Genomic DNA, 15,289 nt, shown 5'->3' with positions numbered 1-15,289 from the left:
TCCCCTGCATTGCAAGACCAATTCTTAACCACTGGACCACCAGGGAAGTCCCATGGTTACGTTTTGTATATCCCCAGTCCTGTGATTCTAACCTGGTCTTACCGCTGGATCTTGCATCAAAACGCGGGTGTTTGGGAGATGAAAGTAGGTGGTCAGAGCCCTGGCTCTGCAGTGACTGCCCAGGGTTTGAATCTTGGCTCTGCCACAAGATGCCTCTGCACCATCTCACTGGGAGATGCTATCATCAGGTAGGTGCTATCATCATCCCCACTCCACAGAGGAGAAAAACTGAGGCTCAGGTGAACTCACCCGAGGTAGTCCAGGTAAGGTTGCCAGAGAAAATACAGGATGCCCAATGACACTGGAATTTCATATTTCTAATATATTTATTGGTTGTTGCTGAAATTCCAATATAAGTGGGCATCCTGTATTTTACTTGCTAAACCTAGCAACCCTACCAAGCTTGAAACCCGGGGCTGCCTGAACCTAAAACCCCGTTTAATTACCGTCCCGCACCGCCTCCCGCACCGCCCCCCGCCGCCCGACTTCATAAATGGAGAAACTCCAGTCCGGACGACAAGAGAGCCACGGCACATTGGCTCCGACACCCTCTAGCCCTTTCCTAGGCGGACCGCCCAACCCACCTCCCGCAGGAGCTTGGGAGACGTGCGGGAGGGCAGAAGAGGGGAGACGCTGGAGCTCAGACTCCGCCCCCAGCTGCCGAGGCCCGGCCGCCAGTCCCGGAGGCCTCTCCGCCACTGCCAGCCGTGTACTTCCCACCCACGCCGCGCAAGCCGCGCTCGTAAGCCCCGCCACCGCCGTTCAGCCCCGCCCCCAGCGCCCCTGTCTCCTCCCCGTCCCGGCAAACCCCGCCCCTGCCGCCGGCAGCGACCACCCTTTCAGTTTCTAGTCTCCAGAAGCTGCGGCGACGGCACCGCCTCCGCCCAGGTCCTCCGGCTTCCTGCCCGGCTCGCCCGACCCACGGGTCATGGAGCTCGGAGCTGCGGATCGGGAGCAGCCGGTGCGTCCCAACCTGCCCTCCAGGTTAGCGCCCGGCCGGGTGAGGGGGTGGTGGAATCTGGGAGTGGGGTGGAAATCCCTCGTGCTGTCCCGCCCCAGGCCTCTCCATTAGTGAGGTAGGAGAGCTGGGATGGGAGTCGAGGCTCCAGGCTCCTGATTCTGTCCAACCCAGAGTCGAGGGATGACCTTGAGCCGAGGGCTCCTCTCGTCTGCCTCTCCTTCCCCATCTGTGCAATGGGGACTGGGTTGGCTGGAGGTTTCCCAAGGGTCACTGATTCCAGCTCCTTTAGGATGGGGACAGAGCTTCCCCGTGTTTGGAGACTTTAAGGCGTTTGATTCCCAGAAGCCGTCTGCCCTGACCCCGGCCTGTACCGGCCCCTGCCTCAGTTTCCCTGGGCAGTTTCCTCAGAGGCCTGGGAACCAGCCCTGAGTGTCTGGGTTTTGGCAGGTCCCCGGCTCCCATCCCTTCCCAGCCTGATCCCTGGAGGCAGCAGCCACCCGGCTGCTGAGCGGCAGTGACAGCATGAAGGCTCCGGTAAGTGGTGGAAGGAGGAAGGCTCACAGGGGACTTGGAGGTGGCTTCTGGCACAGCAGCCTCAGTAGCCTCTCCCACCCCAGGGCTGACTGTCATTTCCGACTTCACTGCTCCTGAGCTGAGGAGAAGGCCAGACTGGCCTCAAAGGCCAGCCCTGATCTGGCAGGCTGTGTGGCCCCAGGCAAGTGGCATTCCATCTCTGGTTTCCGGGCCTTGCCCCTCTTCCTTGTAGAGTGGAGATAATAGCACTACCTCCTGTGAGCATCCGAGGTCACCCAGGTGAGGCATCTGTCTACCTGGGAGTGGGATATGTTGTGAAAGTTCAGTTTAGCTGCTCTTGATTTTATTCAGCAGCCCCTGGTGAGAGCCTTGGATGTTGTGGGACGTCAGCCACAGCTGCCTGAATCAAGGTCTCTGGGTCCCTTGTGGGCAGGGGACCAGGTGCCAGGCACAGCCTGAGGCCTCAGGGGCTGAACCCCCTCCTCCGCACAGCTGGCCACACAGAGATTTATTTTTAGAAGCTGAAGTGGCTTGTGGGCAGAATAGCGAGGGCCTCTGGCAGGATATGCCTGGGGGAGCTGGGGGGCTACGTTTTCACCTCTGGTTTTCACAGAGCCCCAGCCAGCCACCCAGTGGTTTCTGAGGGGTGGCAGAGGGACCTGGGCCTTGGGTAGGCTGGGAGAAAGTTAGCACCCAGAGAGACACAGGTGGTGACCAAGGTGGCCCAGCACACAATGGCGTGTCCGGGTTGTGTCCCCCACTAGGCGACCCCGCCTGGAAGGCTTGGTGGGGATTACTCATCAAGTCTGCCCGCCGGGCAGTGGGCCAGGAGGGCTTCCTGGTTCAGATGGCCTTTGGCACGTCGTTTCTGGAGGCAGGAGCCTCTGGGCTGCAGCTTTCAGTTGTTGAAACCGTTCGTTGAACGATGCTGCCCTCACATCCCTTTCTACCATCCCTTTACTCACCCGGTCTGCTGACCCAAATCGCGATCATCAGCTAGGGGGATGGCCACTGAGTCAGCTGGGGGAGGGGATGGGCTGTGGGCATGCAGGCAGCCTCATCCCAGAGTCTGAAGGGGGCTGGTTGCCCTTCTCATGGGCCCCTCTCCTGTCCTCACGTGCACAGCGCCTCACGGTAGTGCTCTGGCCACTGTCCTCACAGTAAATTCACGCTGTGGGCATTATCTGTTTCAAAGAGGAAGCAGGCCCAGAGAGGTGGAGAGTTATACCCAAGGCTGCACAGTACAGCTCAGCTTCTGCTTAAGAGCACGGTTTCTGGTTTTGAGGCCCCACCCTGCTACTTTCGTACTGTGTGGCCTTGAGCTACCCATTTCACCCCAAGTTGGTTCCCTTATTCTAGAATATAGGAATAATAATAGGGCTCACCTCAGGGTCATGTGCTCTGAGCCTGGCAGCCCAGAGGAAGGCCTGGTTAACAGAGATGGTGGCCTCTGCTGATGTTCTGGGAACTATGGAGCTGGGGTTTGGACCCATGAGGCTGGGGTACAGCACCCCTGCAGAAGCTTCTAGGAGCCCCAGCGACCCCCACTCCCACCCCATGACAACTGTCTCCCCAGGGTCGGCTCCTCCTCCTCCTCCTGTGCTCCTTGGGCTTTTCCGCTGCCTACATCCTGCTGTACTGCTGGGCCTGCCTGCCCTCCTGCCTGGCCTCCTGCCTGGACTCACATCTCTCTATCAACTCCAGGCCCACTGTGCCAGGGCCCCAGCACTTCAGTGGCTACAGCAGCGTGCCAGATGGCAAGGTGAGTTGGCTGGGCAACATGTTGGGGGCAGGCCCGGCCAAGGCTACCAGGGTGCCCTCAACTCTCTGGGGTTGTGAGAAATGGGCTCATGTCAGGCCAGCCTGGACCCTGGGCTTGGAGCCTGTCCACAAGCTGACCTGGGCTTGGAGCCTGTCCACAAGCTGACCTGTCACTTTACCTCTCTGAGCCTCAAGTTCTAAGAGGAAATGTCTTTTTTTTTTTTTTATTTTTTGGCCGCACCGCACATCTTGCAGGATCTCAGTTCCCCGACCAGGGATTGAACGTGGGCCATGGCAGTGAACGTGCCGAGCTCTAACCATTGGACCATCAGGGAATTCCCACATGTCTTTTTTTTTTTTTTTTTTTTTTTTTAATTCAACAAATAATTGCCTGGCTGCTCTCAGCTGGGTGCTGGGGATAAAAAAAGGTGAATCAGACAGGGTGGCCACCTGGAACTCCCAGCCCAGCGAGGGGAGCCAGACGTCATCACATCCCGGTGATGCGTGCATCTTTAGATTTACCTGTCTACGCACAATCCGTTTGTTCAGCAAGTGTGTCTTTGGTGCCTTGGATGTGTCCTGCCTTGTGCTGATTGCCGCTGGGGATACAGATGACACAGATAAAAGTCATATCAGCCCCAGAGCTCTCCCTCTGGGGGAGACAGGGACAGTGGGGCCCGGGGGTGACAAGGCAGCTGAGGCCCCTTGCCCCACGGCACACACCTCCCCATGCTTGCTCTGCTGGGCGAGGTTTGGAGCACTTTACCCCCTTCACCCTGATTTCAGCGGCCCCATCTGGTAAGTTTCTCAAAGGCATCCCCCAATGACACCTGGTGCAGGAAGCTCCCAGTTCAGAGTTTGACAGCTCTCTGAATGTTGGTCAGAGGGAGGCGTGCTCAGGGACCCTGGCTTGGAGGAGACCTATTTCAGACCTTCATCCCTCTGAGTCACAGTTGCCTTATCTGTAAAAGGCTGTCATTACAGTTCCTACCTCGGTAGGGTTTCTGTGCAGGTCCAACTGGATGATTCATGGACAGTGTTTAGAACGGGTGCTGTGTAAATCTTTGATGAAGATGCAAAAACAGGGCTTCCCTGGTGGGAAGTGGTTGAGAGTGGTTGAGAGTCCGCCTGCCGATGCAGGGGATGTGGGTTCGTACCCCGGTCCAGAAAGATCCCACATGCTGCGGAGTGGCTGGGCCCGTGAGCCATGGCTGCTGAGCCTGCGCGTCCGGAGCCTGTGCTCCGCAACGGGAGAGGCCACAACAGTGAGAGGCCCGCGTACCGCAAAAAAAAATTAAAGTGCCATACAGGTTTGGCCAGGTGGGACAAATGCCGAGGTGGGCTGGGTGGACGGTGTCCCAGCTCCATGGTCATGGCCAATGTTCATTTCAGATGCTCAGAGCTCATGGTGACGTGGGCCCAGGGTGGCCAGATCCTCTAAATTTTATTGTTGTTGTTGTTTGTTTGTTTTTTATTTATTTTTGGCTGCGTTGGGTCTTTGTTGCTGCGCGCGGGCTTTCTCTGGTTGTGACGAGTGGGGTCTACTCTTTGTTGCGGTGTGTGGGCTTCTCACTGCAGTGGCTTCTCTTGTTGCAGAGCACGGGCTCTAGGCGGGCGGGCTTCAGTAGTTGCAGCACGTGGGCTCTGTAGTTGTGGCTTGCAGGCCCTAGAGTGCAGGCTCAGTAGATGTGGCACACGGGCTTAGTTGCTCTGTGGCACATGGGATCTTCCCGGACCAGGGATTGAACCTGTGTCTCCTGCATTGGCAGGTGGATTCATAACCACTGCACCACCAGGCAAGTCCCCCAAGTTTGTTAACAGAGCACGAAATCTAAGTTTGGAATGTCAAAAGGGCTGATTTTTATAAATTATTAAGTATTAATTGTCTTAAAGACCCTGTGTAGGACAAGCAGAACACCTCCTGGGGCTGATGGTGACCTTGGATCTGACCAGACCCCAGTTGTCAGGTCAGGCTCAAACTGAGGGCAGAATAAGGAAGTCTTGTTTATTGCTGGGGCATGGAAACTGGGGCTACGAGTTCTTAAGTCAACATTATGTCAGACATGAAATGTCCCTGAGTGGGCTACAACACTGTGTCTTTTATTAACTAGAATCAATGTTCCCATATCCTTTACACGCCTCCATAAACCTGTGTTCCCCCAGGAGGGAATGGAGGCCTGGGGTAGGCAGCAAGTCCTTTGCTGGGAGCCCTGACCCCTGACACCCAGTGAATGTTTGCAGGCTTGTTGGCTCAGCTTCCGCCTCTTGGGGGATAATGAGGTGAGGGTTGGACCCTTACTGTGCCCTTGGTCTGTGCTGATCACTCTCCAGGCATTTTTAATTGAATTCTTCCTTACAACCTGGTCAAGTAGATGCTATTTTCATCCCCATTTTACAGATGAGGGAATTGAGGCTCAGAGAGGCAAAGTGACTTGCCTAAGCCCACACAGCTAGGAAGGGGCAGAGCCAGGATTGAGGCTCAGAACCAGAGGTTCCCAATGTTGTCGTGGGCACTAAAGACTGCTTTTACTTATACACTGGAACAATGAGAATGGGACTGGGGCAGAGGAGGGAGTGACCTAAGAGTGATTCCGAAGAGCTGAGGTTCATATTTACCTAACAAACACATACATGACACCCAGTCTGTGCCAGGCACTGCTCTGAATGCTTTATAAATATTTGCTTATGTAACCTTAATGAGGAAATGCAATGTAGGGCCTCTTAGGGCCTCAGCAATAAAGACCAGGGTCAGGAATGTGGCTGATGAGGAAGCATGAAGAAGCATGAAGATTCCCTGAACACAGAATCTTAGCTCTGCCACTTGTCATCGGTCTGACCTTGAGAAGGTCACTCCAGCTGCCCAGCCTTGGTTTCCTCATCTGCACAATGGGTTGATAAAGGGACTTTATCCCTTTACTGGTACATCTTACTGATATAGATGTCAAGTATGGTCAGGGGGTGTTCCTGGGTGGAGGAGCAGTCAGGTGGAAGCTGTGTGCCCAGGACTTTCTTTCTTTTTTTTTTTAAAGAATTGTTTTAGTTTTCATTCTTTTTTTATATAAATTTATTTCATTTCGTTTATTTTTGGCCGTGTTGGGTCTTCGTTGCTGCACGCGGGCTTTCTCTAGTTGCAGTGAGCAGGGGCTGCTCTTTGTTGCGGTGCACGGGCTTCCCATTGCAGTGGCTTCTCCTGTTGTGGCTCACGGGCTCTTGGCGCATGGGCTTCGGCAGTTGTGGCTCATGGGCTTAGTTGCTCCGCGGCATGTGGGATCTTCCCGGACCGGGGCTCAAACCCATGTCCCCTGCATTGGCAGGGGCCACCAAGGAAGCACCCCAGGACTTTCTTTCTCTCTACCTCCCCCTGCAGCCGCTGGTCCGAGAGCCGTGCCGCAGCTGTGCCGTGGTATCCAGCTCGGGCCAGATGCTGGGCTCGGGCCTGGGTGCCAAGATCGACGGTGCTGAGTGTGTGCTGCGCATGAACCAGGCGCCCACCGTGGGCTTCGAGGCGGACGTGGGCCGGCGCAGCACCCTGCGGGTCATCTCCCACACGAGCGTGCCGCTGCTGCTGCGGAACTACTCACACTACTTCCAGCAGGCCCGCGACACCGTCTACGTGGTGTGGGGCCCGGGGAGACACATGGACCGGGCGCTGGGCGGCCGCACCTACCGCATGCTGCTGCAACTCACCAGGATGTACCCGGGCCTGCAGGTGTACACCTTCACCGAGCGCATGATGGCCTACTGCGACCAGGTCTTCCAGGACGAGACGGGCAAGGACCGGTGAGCCAGGGGCCTGCCTGCTGGGGTCTCCCTGGCGGCTGGGGGCCTGCCTTCTCCAGCAGCCTCTGGTCCATCGAGGGTCTGCTCTGTCAGGTGCTGGGGCTCAGCAGTGGTACAGGCGGACGTGGTCCTGCCCTCTGATGGGGGCTGGGAATCAGAGGGCTGTCGTTCATCGAGTTCTCTTAGAGATGAAGAATTCCAAATGGTGGTGAGGGGCGTTCGGCCTCGCCAGCACGCGTTGTGGGGTGACTGGTGTGGGCCCGCGTCAGGGAGCTCTTCTCTCTGGAGGGGATGCTCTGAGACCTGAACTGGTCTTTGACGTCCCTTCCCGATAAGGAAAGCAACAGTGACAGTTCTAACAGCCCTTTTCACGCACCAGGCGCTGCCCTCAAGATCTCATTCTACCACACGCCTAAAAGAGCGCCCCGACTCCTGTGGCCCCCTCCTCCACGCACGGGCTCCTCCCTGCCACCTCCCCACCTCAGAAAATACGGCTGCCAGCCTCCAGTTTTTCAGACAAACACTTGGGCTTTGCCCTTGACTCCCCTTGTTTCATCACCCGCCACGTACGATGGGCTCTCGAATCTCCTCCCGTGCCCACGGGTGCCACCTTGACCTAAGCCACCATCCCCTCCTGCTCTCGCAGCACCCCCTGCAGTCTGAGCTCCAACTGCCCCAGGGAATTCGCCCCATCAGTCACCTGCCCTCACCCTACAGCAGCTTCGCATAATGGGGAGAGTAGAGTCCAGACTCCCACCTCCTCCCTCCCCTGGCCTACAAGCCCCACATGATCTGGCCCCTGCCTGCTTCTGTGACCTCATCCTCCTTCGCTTACCCTGTTCCAGCCACCCTGGCCGTCTGGGCCTCCTCAGACATCCACACTGCTCTCACCTGCAGTCCCGTGCACGTGCCGTTCCTTCCCCCAGGTCCTCCCACAAATGACTGTTTGCTTCCAGATGTGGATGGAGTGTCATGTTGACCCCAAATGAAGGAGCATCTGCCACCTGACCTCCTTCCTCCCATTCTTTTGTTTCTTCCCAGCAGTTCTCTCCCAGCTGCCCACTCCCTTGAGAATGTTAGCAATGGGCGGGGCCGGTTCAGGCCAGCACAGGGCTTGGGAGGTGTTCAGTTTGAATGACTGAATCACCCCACAGCCCCTCGGTAGAGGTGGAGGTGAGTGGCCCTCGGCTGGGAGGGGAACCAGTGCTGTGCCTTGAGAGAGCTGAGGCTGGGGCCACCTTGCTCCCAGTTGAGTTGGGGGTCGCGGCTGGCTGACTGCTTCCCTCCCTCTGCCAGGAGGCAGTCGGGCTCCTTTCTCAGCACCGGCTGGTTCACCATGATTCTCGCCCTGGAGCTGTGTGAGGAGATCGTGGTCTATGGAATGGTCAGCGACAGCTACTGCAGGTCAGGGCAGCCAGGCGCCGGGCGGGAGGGCACCATGCGTGGGCCCTGTCCATGCTGGAGGGTGCGTTGTCTTCCCAATGGGTGGCCGAGGCACAGGGTGGGAAGGAGCTCGGCCTCTGGAACAGGTTGGATACCAGCCTCTGCTCTGCCCGTGTGGCCTTTGGGCCTGGCCGCCACCTCCCAGAGCCTCTATTTTCTCATGTCCAAGAGAGAAAATAATCACACTTTCCTCAGAAGGTTATGGAAAGGTTTAGAGAGAGAATAATCTACCAAAGTGCCTACCACGACATCAGGGCTGATGGTGTCAGTGATCTATTACACCTAAGTTCTGACTTGTGATATTATATAGCTCAACGTTATCGTAACTAATTGAACTGAAAGGGTTCCACGTCTTCACCCTCTGTTCTTCTTGGAACTTCTTTCTGAGCACGTGGGTGAGATAGATACACGTGGGTAGCCCGTGTGCCCTCTGCCATGGCACCTGGCCAGACAGCCCGTGAGTAGCTGGGTGTGCAGGGCTGGCAGCTCCATGCTGCGGTGAACGAGGGCTCCCTCACCAAGAGCCCTTTGCATATTTTGACCTGTGGTTTCAGCCGAGAAGGTAGATCATCACCATCCCCATTTTACAGATGGGTTATTGAAGCTCACGGCGTACGTCTCTGGCCTAGAGTCAGCCAGCTTGCAAGAGGCAGAGCCAGGGCTTGAACCCTGGCCTTTGGGATCCTCAGGGGCTGCCCTTTTCCTCCTTTGTTCTGGCCTCCCCTGGGACCAAGCATGGGGCTCTGTGGCCTGTAGTACCTGGCGAGAGGGGGTCCGGTAGGCGGCAGGGTCTGGTGGGAGGCGGGCGAGTTCTGGTGCCTCACGCTCATCCCTGTTCCCCACCCACAGGGAGAAAAGCCACCCTTCGGTGCCTTACCACTACTTCGAGAAGGGCCGGCTGGACGAGTGTCAGATGTACCTGGCACACGAGCGGGCACCCCGCAGCGCTCACCGCTTCATCACTGAGAAGGCTGTGTTCTCCCGCTGGGCCAAGAAGAGGCCCATTGTGTTCGCCCACCCATCCTGGAGGACCCAGTAGCCCCATCGCCCAGCCAGCCACAACGCCTTCACCAGGCCTCTGTTCCGACCACACTCCACCAAAAACATTTAATTTATGGATCCTGCCTCCTGTCATGTGCCGAGCAGACCGAATTCTCTTCCTGCCCTACCCTGGGGACACTTGGAGCCATCTCAAGTGGCCTCTAGACTTATGGGGAGAAGAGGAGGGCTGCGGTGACCTTTGCACCCTCCTCCCTACCCCTGCTCCCTGAGTAATCTGGGTTGGATTCGTCCCACCTCTGAGTCTGTCCGGTGGCCTTTGCTCCCAGGGCTGGCGACCCCCCTATTCACCAGCACCATGAATTTCAACCGAGCACCAGCCCTGGCCCTTCCTCTCTGCACTCCCTCTCCACCTGCCTTTGGTGCGCCACACTTCCCAGGCTTGTCGCCCTAGTCAGGGCAACCCAGAACTGGAGGTTTGTTGGGCGAAGGGGCCTTTGAACTGTGACTGCCAGGGCCACCTCTGGAGTGTATGGGTAAACATGTTTTCTGGAAGCCTGTCCTGGCTGTTGTCACGTGTCTGGGGGTGGGGATTGGGGCTCCTCTTGCCACCACAATGCCATGACCTGTTGTCTTGAGGGCAGACCTACAGCCGGCTGGGCTTCTGGCCATTTAATGTGCCTGCATGTTTCCTCCCCAGGAACCTACCCGCTTCCCCACCAGGTCAGGGAGTCTGACCCCATGACTGCACTTGACCCAGGGAACACCCCAGCTCAGAGGCTTCCATGGGATCCCCACCCTGTACCCAGTGGGAGGAGAGTCAGGGTGGGAGGAAATTCTTCCATATCATGTTGCCTTCCTGGTCCAGGGTCAGATTCCACTGGCCTTGCCAGTTAAATTCCCAGTTAACTCTGGGGTTGGTTACACTGCTAGAAAGGAAGGAGGGCAGGCTTGGGGCTTTCCTTCTCTGAGTATCAGTTTGGTCACCTGTAAAGTGGAAAAGCACATCCACCAGTGAACAGGTAGCAAGGGTGTACAGCCACGCTGGGGTGGGTTAGAGTTATAGCCCATTTTACAGGTGAGATGAAGCTGCTTGGCTGAGCCAGGGTGCAATCCAAGGTCTGAGAGCTGCACCTGAGCGTCTGGGCCCTGCACCAGGGGGCTGGAAAAAGCCCACGGAGGCTTCACCCCCCTCCTTCCTTCTTCCCTCCTAACTTCCTCCCTCCCTCCCTCCTCTTCTGGACACCAGGAGACTAATGGAGGGCCGGGACCCCAGGCTGTCAGCTGGGATGGAGCCTAGGGTTCTAGCTTCCAGCTCCGGGGCTTGGCCCCTTCATTGGCTGGTGACCTGTGCAGAAACTGCCCCGGGGCACCACGCTTAGCTCAATGTTCTGCTGTTGCCACTTGAAATTGTTTTTTGTTTTGTTTTTTTAACAAGGGGCTGCACCTTTTCATTTTGCACTAGACCTCACAAATCATGTAGCCATCTGTGCCAGGGAGTCTGGGTGACCCAGGACAGTCCCTCTCCCACCCCCAGCCTTCTCAGGAGAGACTGGAGACCTGGCACCTGGCCCACCTGCCTTTTGTGCTCTGCCTCCCCCTACTGGGTGCCAGGTGTGCCCAGAAGCCTCTGCAGGCATGCCCCCCCGGGCTGGGGGGCAGGGAGCACGCCTGTGGGAGGGAGCAGGCTGGCAGCTGAGCCACAGCTGCTGGCCCGGCAGCCGGCAAGTGTTTGTGAGTAGGCGTTGGGCAGAGGTAAGGGGGGAATGTAACCTGGCAGGCAGAGGGGTTGGTGGGGGAACTTCCGGGCCCAGAGGGAGGGCTCTGGAGTCAGACCTGGCCTCGTTCTGGCTCTACTTCCTGCCGCGGGACCCTGGCAGGTTAGTGCCTCCCTCGTGTGTAAAAGGTACTAAAGTAGTCCCTACCTCATGGGATGGTACAAACTGGGAGAGATGGCATCCGTAAAATGCCTGTCCCCAGGGCTGGCCCTTGACATGTGGGAGCCATCATCTTCAATGGGGTCACCCTTGCTCAGCCAGCCCTGCCCTCCTCGGTGGTGGTGGTTGGGCAGGAAGACTTCCCACTCCCATCAGCTGTGTCTGCTCACCACGTCATCCTCTGTCTGCAAGGCCCAGGGTCTGCTGGGTTTGCTAGGACTCCAACTCCACCCCCTCCCAGCAGGTTGCCTCCTCCTCCTGATCCATTGCCTGGGAGATGGTAGCCCAGCCCTTGGGGCGTAGTGCGCAGAGGCACCTCTGTCTTGGCCCTGTCCTTGGGTGGGTGGGATGTTTATTGCTGTGTTGGCCCAGATATTGTCCTTCTGGGGTGGTGACCCGGCAGGGACGATCCACGAGCTACTTCCTCCAGGCAGACGAAGATGACTGGTGACTGGATCTGGGCCTGCTGACAGCTCTCTGGACCCCCATCTCTGCCACTGCAGTTCCTGCAGCTTCCGGGAGGTGAGTTGGGGGACAGGAGCCTCCTCCCAGCCCTGAGGAGTGTGTCAGGGTGGGGGGGCACCTTGGCGTGCAGCCCCTCGTTGGGCCTCTGTTTTCCTGTCACACCCAGGCTCCTTTGTCTCCTCAGCAGGCCTGCTGGGGACGCCCCCTACTTCCTCCTGAGGACAGAGGGGAAGCTGGGTGAGTCTCATAGCCTGGAGGTATCTTAAGGAGCCTCTCCTCAGAAGGAACTTCGGGCCAGGTCAGGAACTCATCTAGCCAGGAGAGGACAGGAACCTTGGTTCTCCTAGGAACTGGTGGGCACCCATGTCCAGCGTCACCTGGGCTAGCCTGATCACTCCAGCCTCTGAGAAGAAACAGGTACTTCCTGGTTCCAGACCCACTGCCCAGAGGCCTCTGAGGGCTTTTTCCAGTATCCCATGGAAGGGAAGAATCCTAACAGTGCAAAGATTGCTAAGGGGTGAGAAGGGGAGAGTCACACCCTGGACCCCCATCCTGGGGCAGGAAGGGCTGAAGCATAGGCCACCTCCATCAGACCATGGGGGAGCGACTCCGGGGTGGGGGACCGGCTGCGCAGCTGCAGGCGGGGTCGGGGAGCAGCGCCAGGATTGACCGCAACCTGCCGTCCATGAAGGCCCTGGCGTGCCTGTGAGGCCGGCCTGGGGCTTCCAGGGGGCAGAAAGGCTTGTGGTTATTCAGCAGACAGGTCTGCTGGAATCCCAGCTCGGGCACCTCTGTGCTCTCTGTGCCTCACTTTCTCCCTCTGGAAAGTGGGAGTAACAGCAGTGCCCATAGGTTATTTTAAGGATTCAGCGAGGTATGTTTGCAAAGTGCTTTTTAGCACAGGAGAAAGCACCCGACACACATGGAGCTGTATGGGTTTTCGTATCCTTGTTGTTGCTGTTGTTATTATTTTGGCCATGCCGCAAGGCATGGAGGATCTTAGTTCCCCGACCAGGGATCAGACCTGTGCCCCCTGCAGTGGAAGTGCAGAGTCTTAACCACTGGACCGCCATGGAAGTCCCCTTGTTCTTGGGGCCCAGGAAAGGGAAGCTAGCCCTAGAGCAGAGCCTCCTGGAGCAAGCCTGGCCCCAGAGACACAGCAGGCCTGACGGGGGAGCTCCAGGTCCGGATTTGGTCCAGGAGCTGGGCTGTGGCACCCTTTTATTTCCGGAGTCTAGGTCATTGGCCTGGAGCTGGGAGAAGGGCGAGGGGTGGATTGGGTGCCTCCACCCCTCGCCTCTACCCTGCCTGTGACCTCAAGGAAGGGGCTCCTGCTCTCTGAGCTCCCAGCAGTTCCGTTCATCAGGTGTCCTGCCTGACTGCCTGGCCTCCTGCTCCATGGTTTTCCGTCCCATGGCCAGCAGGGTGGGTCAGGCGCCGAGGAGGGCTGGGGTGAGGATGGGGCTGAGGCTCAGGAAGCGGATGGAGGTGGACACCAGGGGGGCAGGAAGCCTTGCATGCACCCCTGGCTGTTTGCACTCCCCCCGCACTGCCTGGTGGGCAGTGCCTCCTTGGCCTGGAGGCTGGACCTTGGGGGCCCCCTGACTTTTGTTTAAATTAAAAACAAAATGGTATTAACTTTCCAAATTAGTCCAATGCAAACCACCTGGAATTTTATGAAGCAGAAAGTGAAAATAGCACCTACCCCACTCTCCCCACAGCCACTCTCCAGGGGAAACTACTGCCAGTAGTCCTGAGTGGATTCTTCCAGAAGCCTTTTGTGTGCATTTACAAACATATATGCATAGATAGTTGTATAAAAAAAAGGAATCATGTTATACATGCAGTTCATTTTTTATATTAAAAATAAATTTTTAAATATAAAAACATTGACCATTATCTCAAAAATTTTGGAAAATACAGTTAAGCCAAAAGAAGACAGCAGCCCATAATCTTATCATTTGAAAAATAACCACTGTTGACACTTTAATCACTATGATAGGCAAAAGTATCTATTTTCATTTGATTTATTTTTCTTCTTTTTCTCACCTTTTAAAATACTGTGTTAGGGCTTCCCTGGTGGCGCAGTGGTTGGGAGTCCGCCTGCCGAAGCAGGGGACACGGGTTCGTGCCCTGGTCCGGGAGGATTCCACATGCTGCGGAGCGGCTGGGCCCGTGAGTCATGGCTGTTGAGCCAGCGCGTCCACAACGGGAGAGGCCACAACAGTGAGAGGCCCGCGTACCGCAAAAAAAAAAAAAAAAAATACTGTGTTACACCCGAATGACAGCATGCATTATACTTGTAAAAATAAAACACATATAATGAACCTCTTGAACACATGTCCCACTTAAAGACCAGACCTTCGTTATTATAACTTGTATACCCCTGCCTTTCTTCTCCTCTCCCTCACCCCTCCCCACAGAGACTGCTGTACTCTTGACTTTTGCTTTTAAAACTTTAATCAGTCTGATAGGCAAAACTATCTCCTGTCCTATGACAGGCGGCCTACTGCCTGCTGTATGCTTAAACAGTATATTGTGTAGTTTCATTTGTCTTCCAGGACCTGGCTTTTTCACTCCTCATGTCTGTAAGATTCATCCATGTCATTCCCCCCCACCCCCGCTATATAATATTTCACCATGTGAACGTATCATAATGTAATTTAAAAATTCCATTCTCCTTGATAGCTATATGAGTTGTTTCCAGTTTTGTATTATTTCAAGCATTGCTGCTATGGGCTTTGTTACATACATTTGCAAGAATTTCTCCAGGGTATATACCTAGGAGCAGAATGCAAAATTTTCCAACTTTGTTTTCCAAAGTGATTATAAAGGTACATTTTAAAAACTCGCTTTCTTCACTTATTACATATCCTGTAAATATCCTGGACATCTCTTCCTGTCGGTGCCTATTGACCTGCATCATTCATTTTAGCGGGGCTGTGTCTTTGTTCATTTAACCAGGTGTCCAGGCTACTTAAGTTATTTTTCACTATCGCATAAAATGATGTAATGAATACCACAATTATTATAAGAAGTAATGTAACAGTTTTAATCCTAACAACACCCTGTGAGGTTGTTCTCCCTATTTCCAGGAAGCAGGGGAAGTGTAAGTGCCAAGGCCGCACAGCTAGCAGACGGCTGGGTCGAACTTGAATCCAAGAGTGGATCCCTGAGTTCACCCAGGGTGACTACTGGGTGCAGGGCTCTGGAGGCCCGAGGTAGGGATGCCCAGGGAGAAACTCAGCTGATTCCAAGCGCAGTGTGCTCTAGGACTCAGTTTCCCCATCCCCGTCGAGGTAACAATAAAGCGAGGTAGAAGTGGGCCTGACCCACACTAAATGTTCTC

General features: G+C 55.9%; 1 protein-coding gene across 1 annotated transcript; it reads left to right on the top strand.

The window, feature by feature from the left end:
• Nucleotides 1–1,543: 1,543 nt before the first annotated feature.
• ST6GALNAC4 (ST6 N-acetylgalactosaminide alpha-2,6-sialyltransferase 4) lies at nt 1,544–9,578 on the top strand. Its single transcript, XM_065879227.1, has 5 exons — nt 1,544–1,555; nt 3,132–3,317; nt 6,684–7,096; nt 8,393–8,500; nt 9,389–9,578. Exons 1-5 carry the CDS (start codon nt 1,544–1,546, stop codon nt 9,576–9,578), a joined length of 909 nt encoding a protein of 302 aa, XP_065735299.1.
• Nucleotides 9,579–15,289: the final 5,711 nt, after the last annotated feature.

Source organism: Phocoena phocoena, chromosome 6, assembly GCF_963924675.1.
Source record: "Phocoena phocoena chromosome 6, mPhoPho1.1, whole genome shotgun sequence".
Taxonomy (NCBI): Eukaryota; Metazoa; Chordata; class Mammalia; order Artiodactyla; family Phocoenidae; genus Phocoena; species Phocoena phocoena.
The sequence above is the reverse complement of the archived record's forward strand: the minus strand, read 5'-3'. Positions and strand labels throughout refer to the sequence as shown.

Bases quoted from the DNA above. Each gene is read 5' to 3' on its own strand.
- ST6GALNAC4 (XM_065879227.1), top strand. The intron at 7,097-8,392 runs GTGAGCCAGGGG...TCCCTCTGCCAG, and splicing joins GACGAGACGGGCAAGGACCG to GAGGCAGTCGGGCTCCTTTC. The intron at 8,501-9,388 runs GTCAGGGCAGCC...CCCCACCCACAG, and splicing joins GTCAGCGACAGCTACTGCAG to GGAGAAAAGCCACCCTTCGG.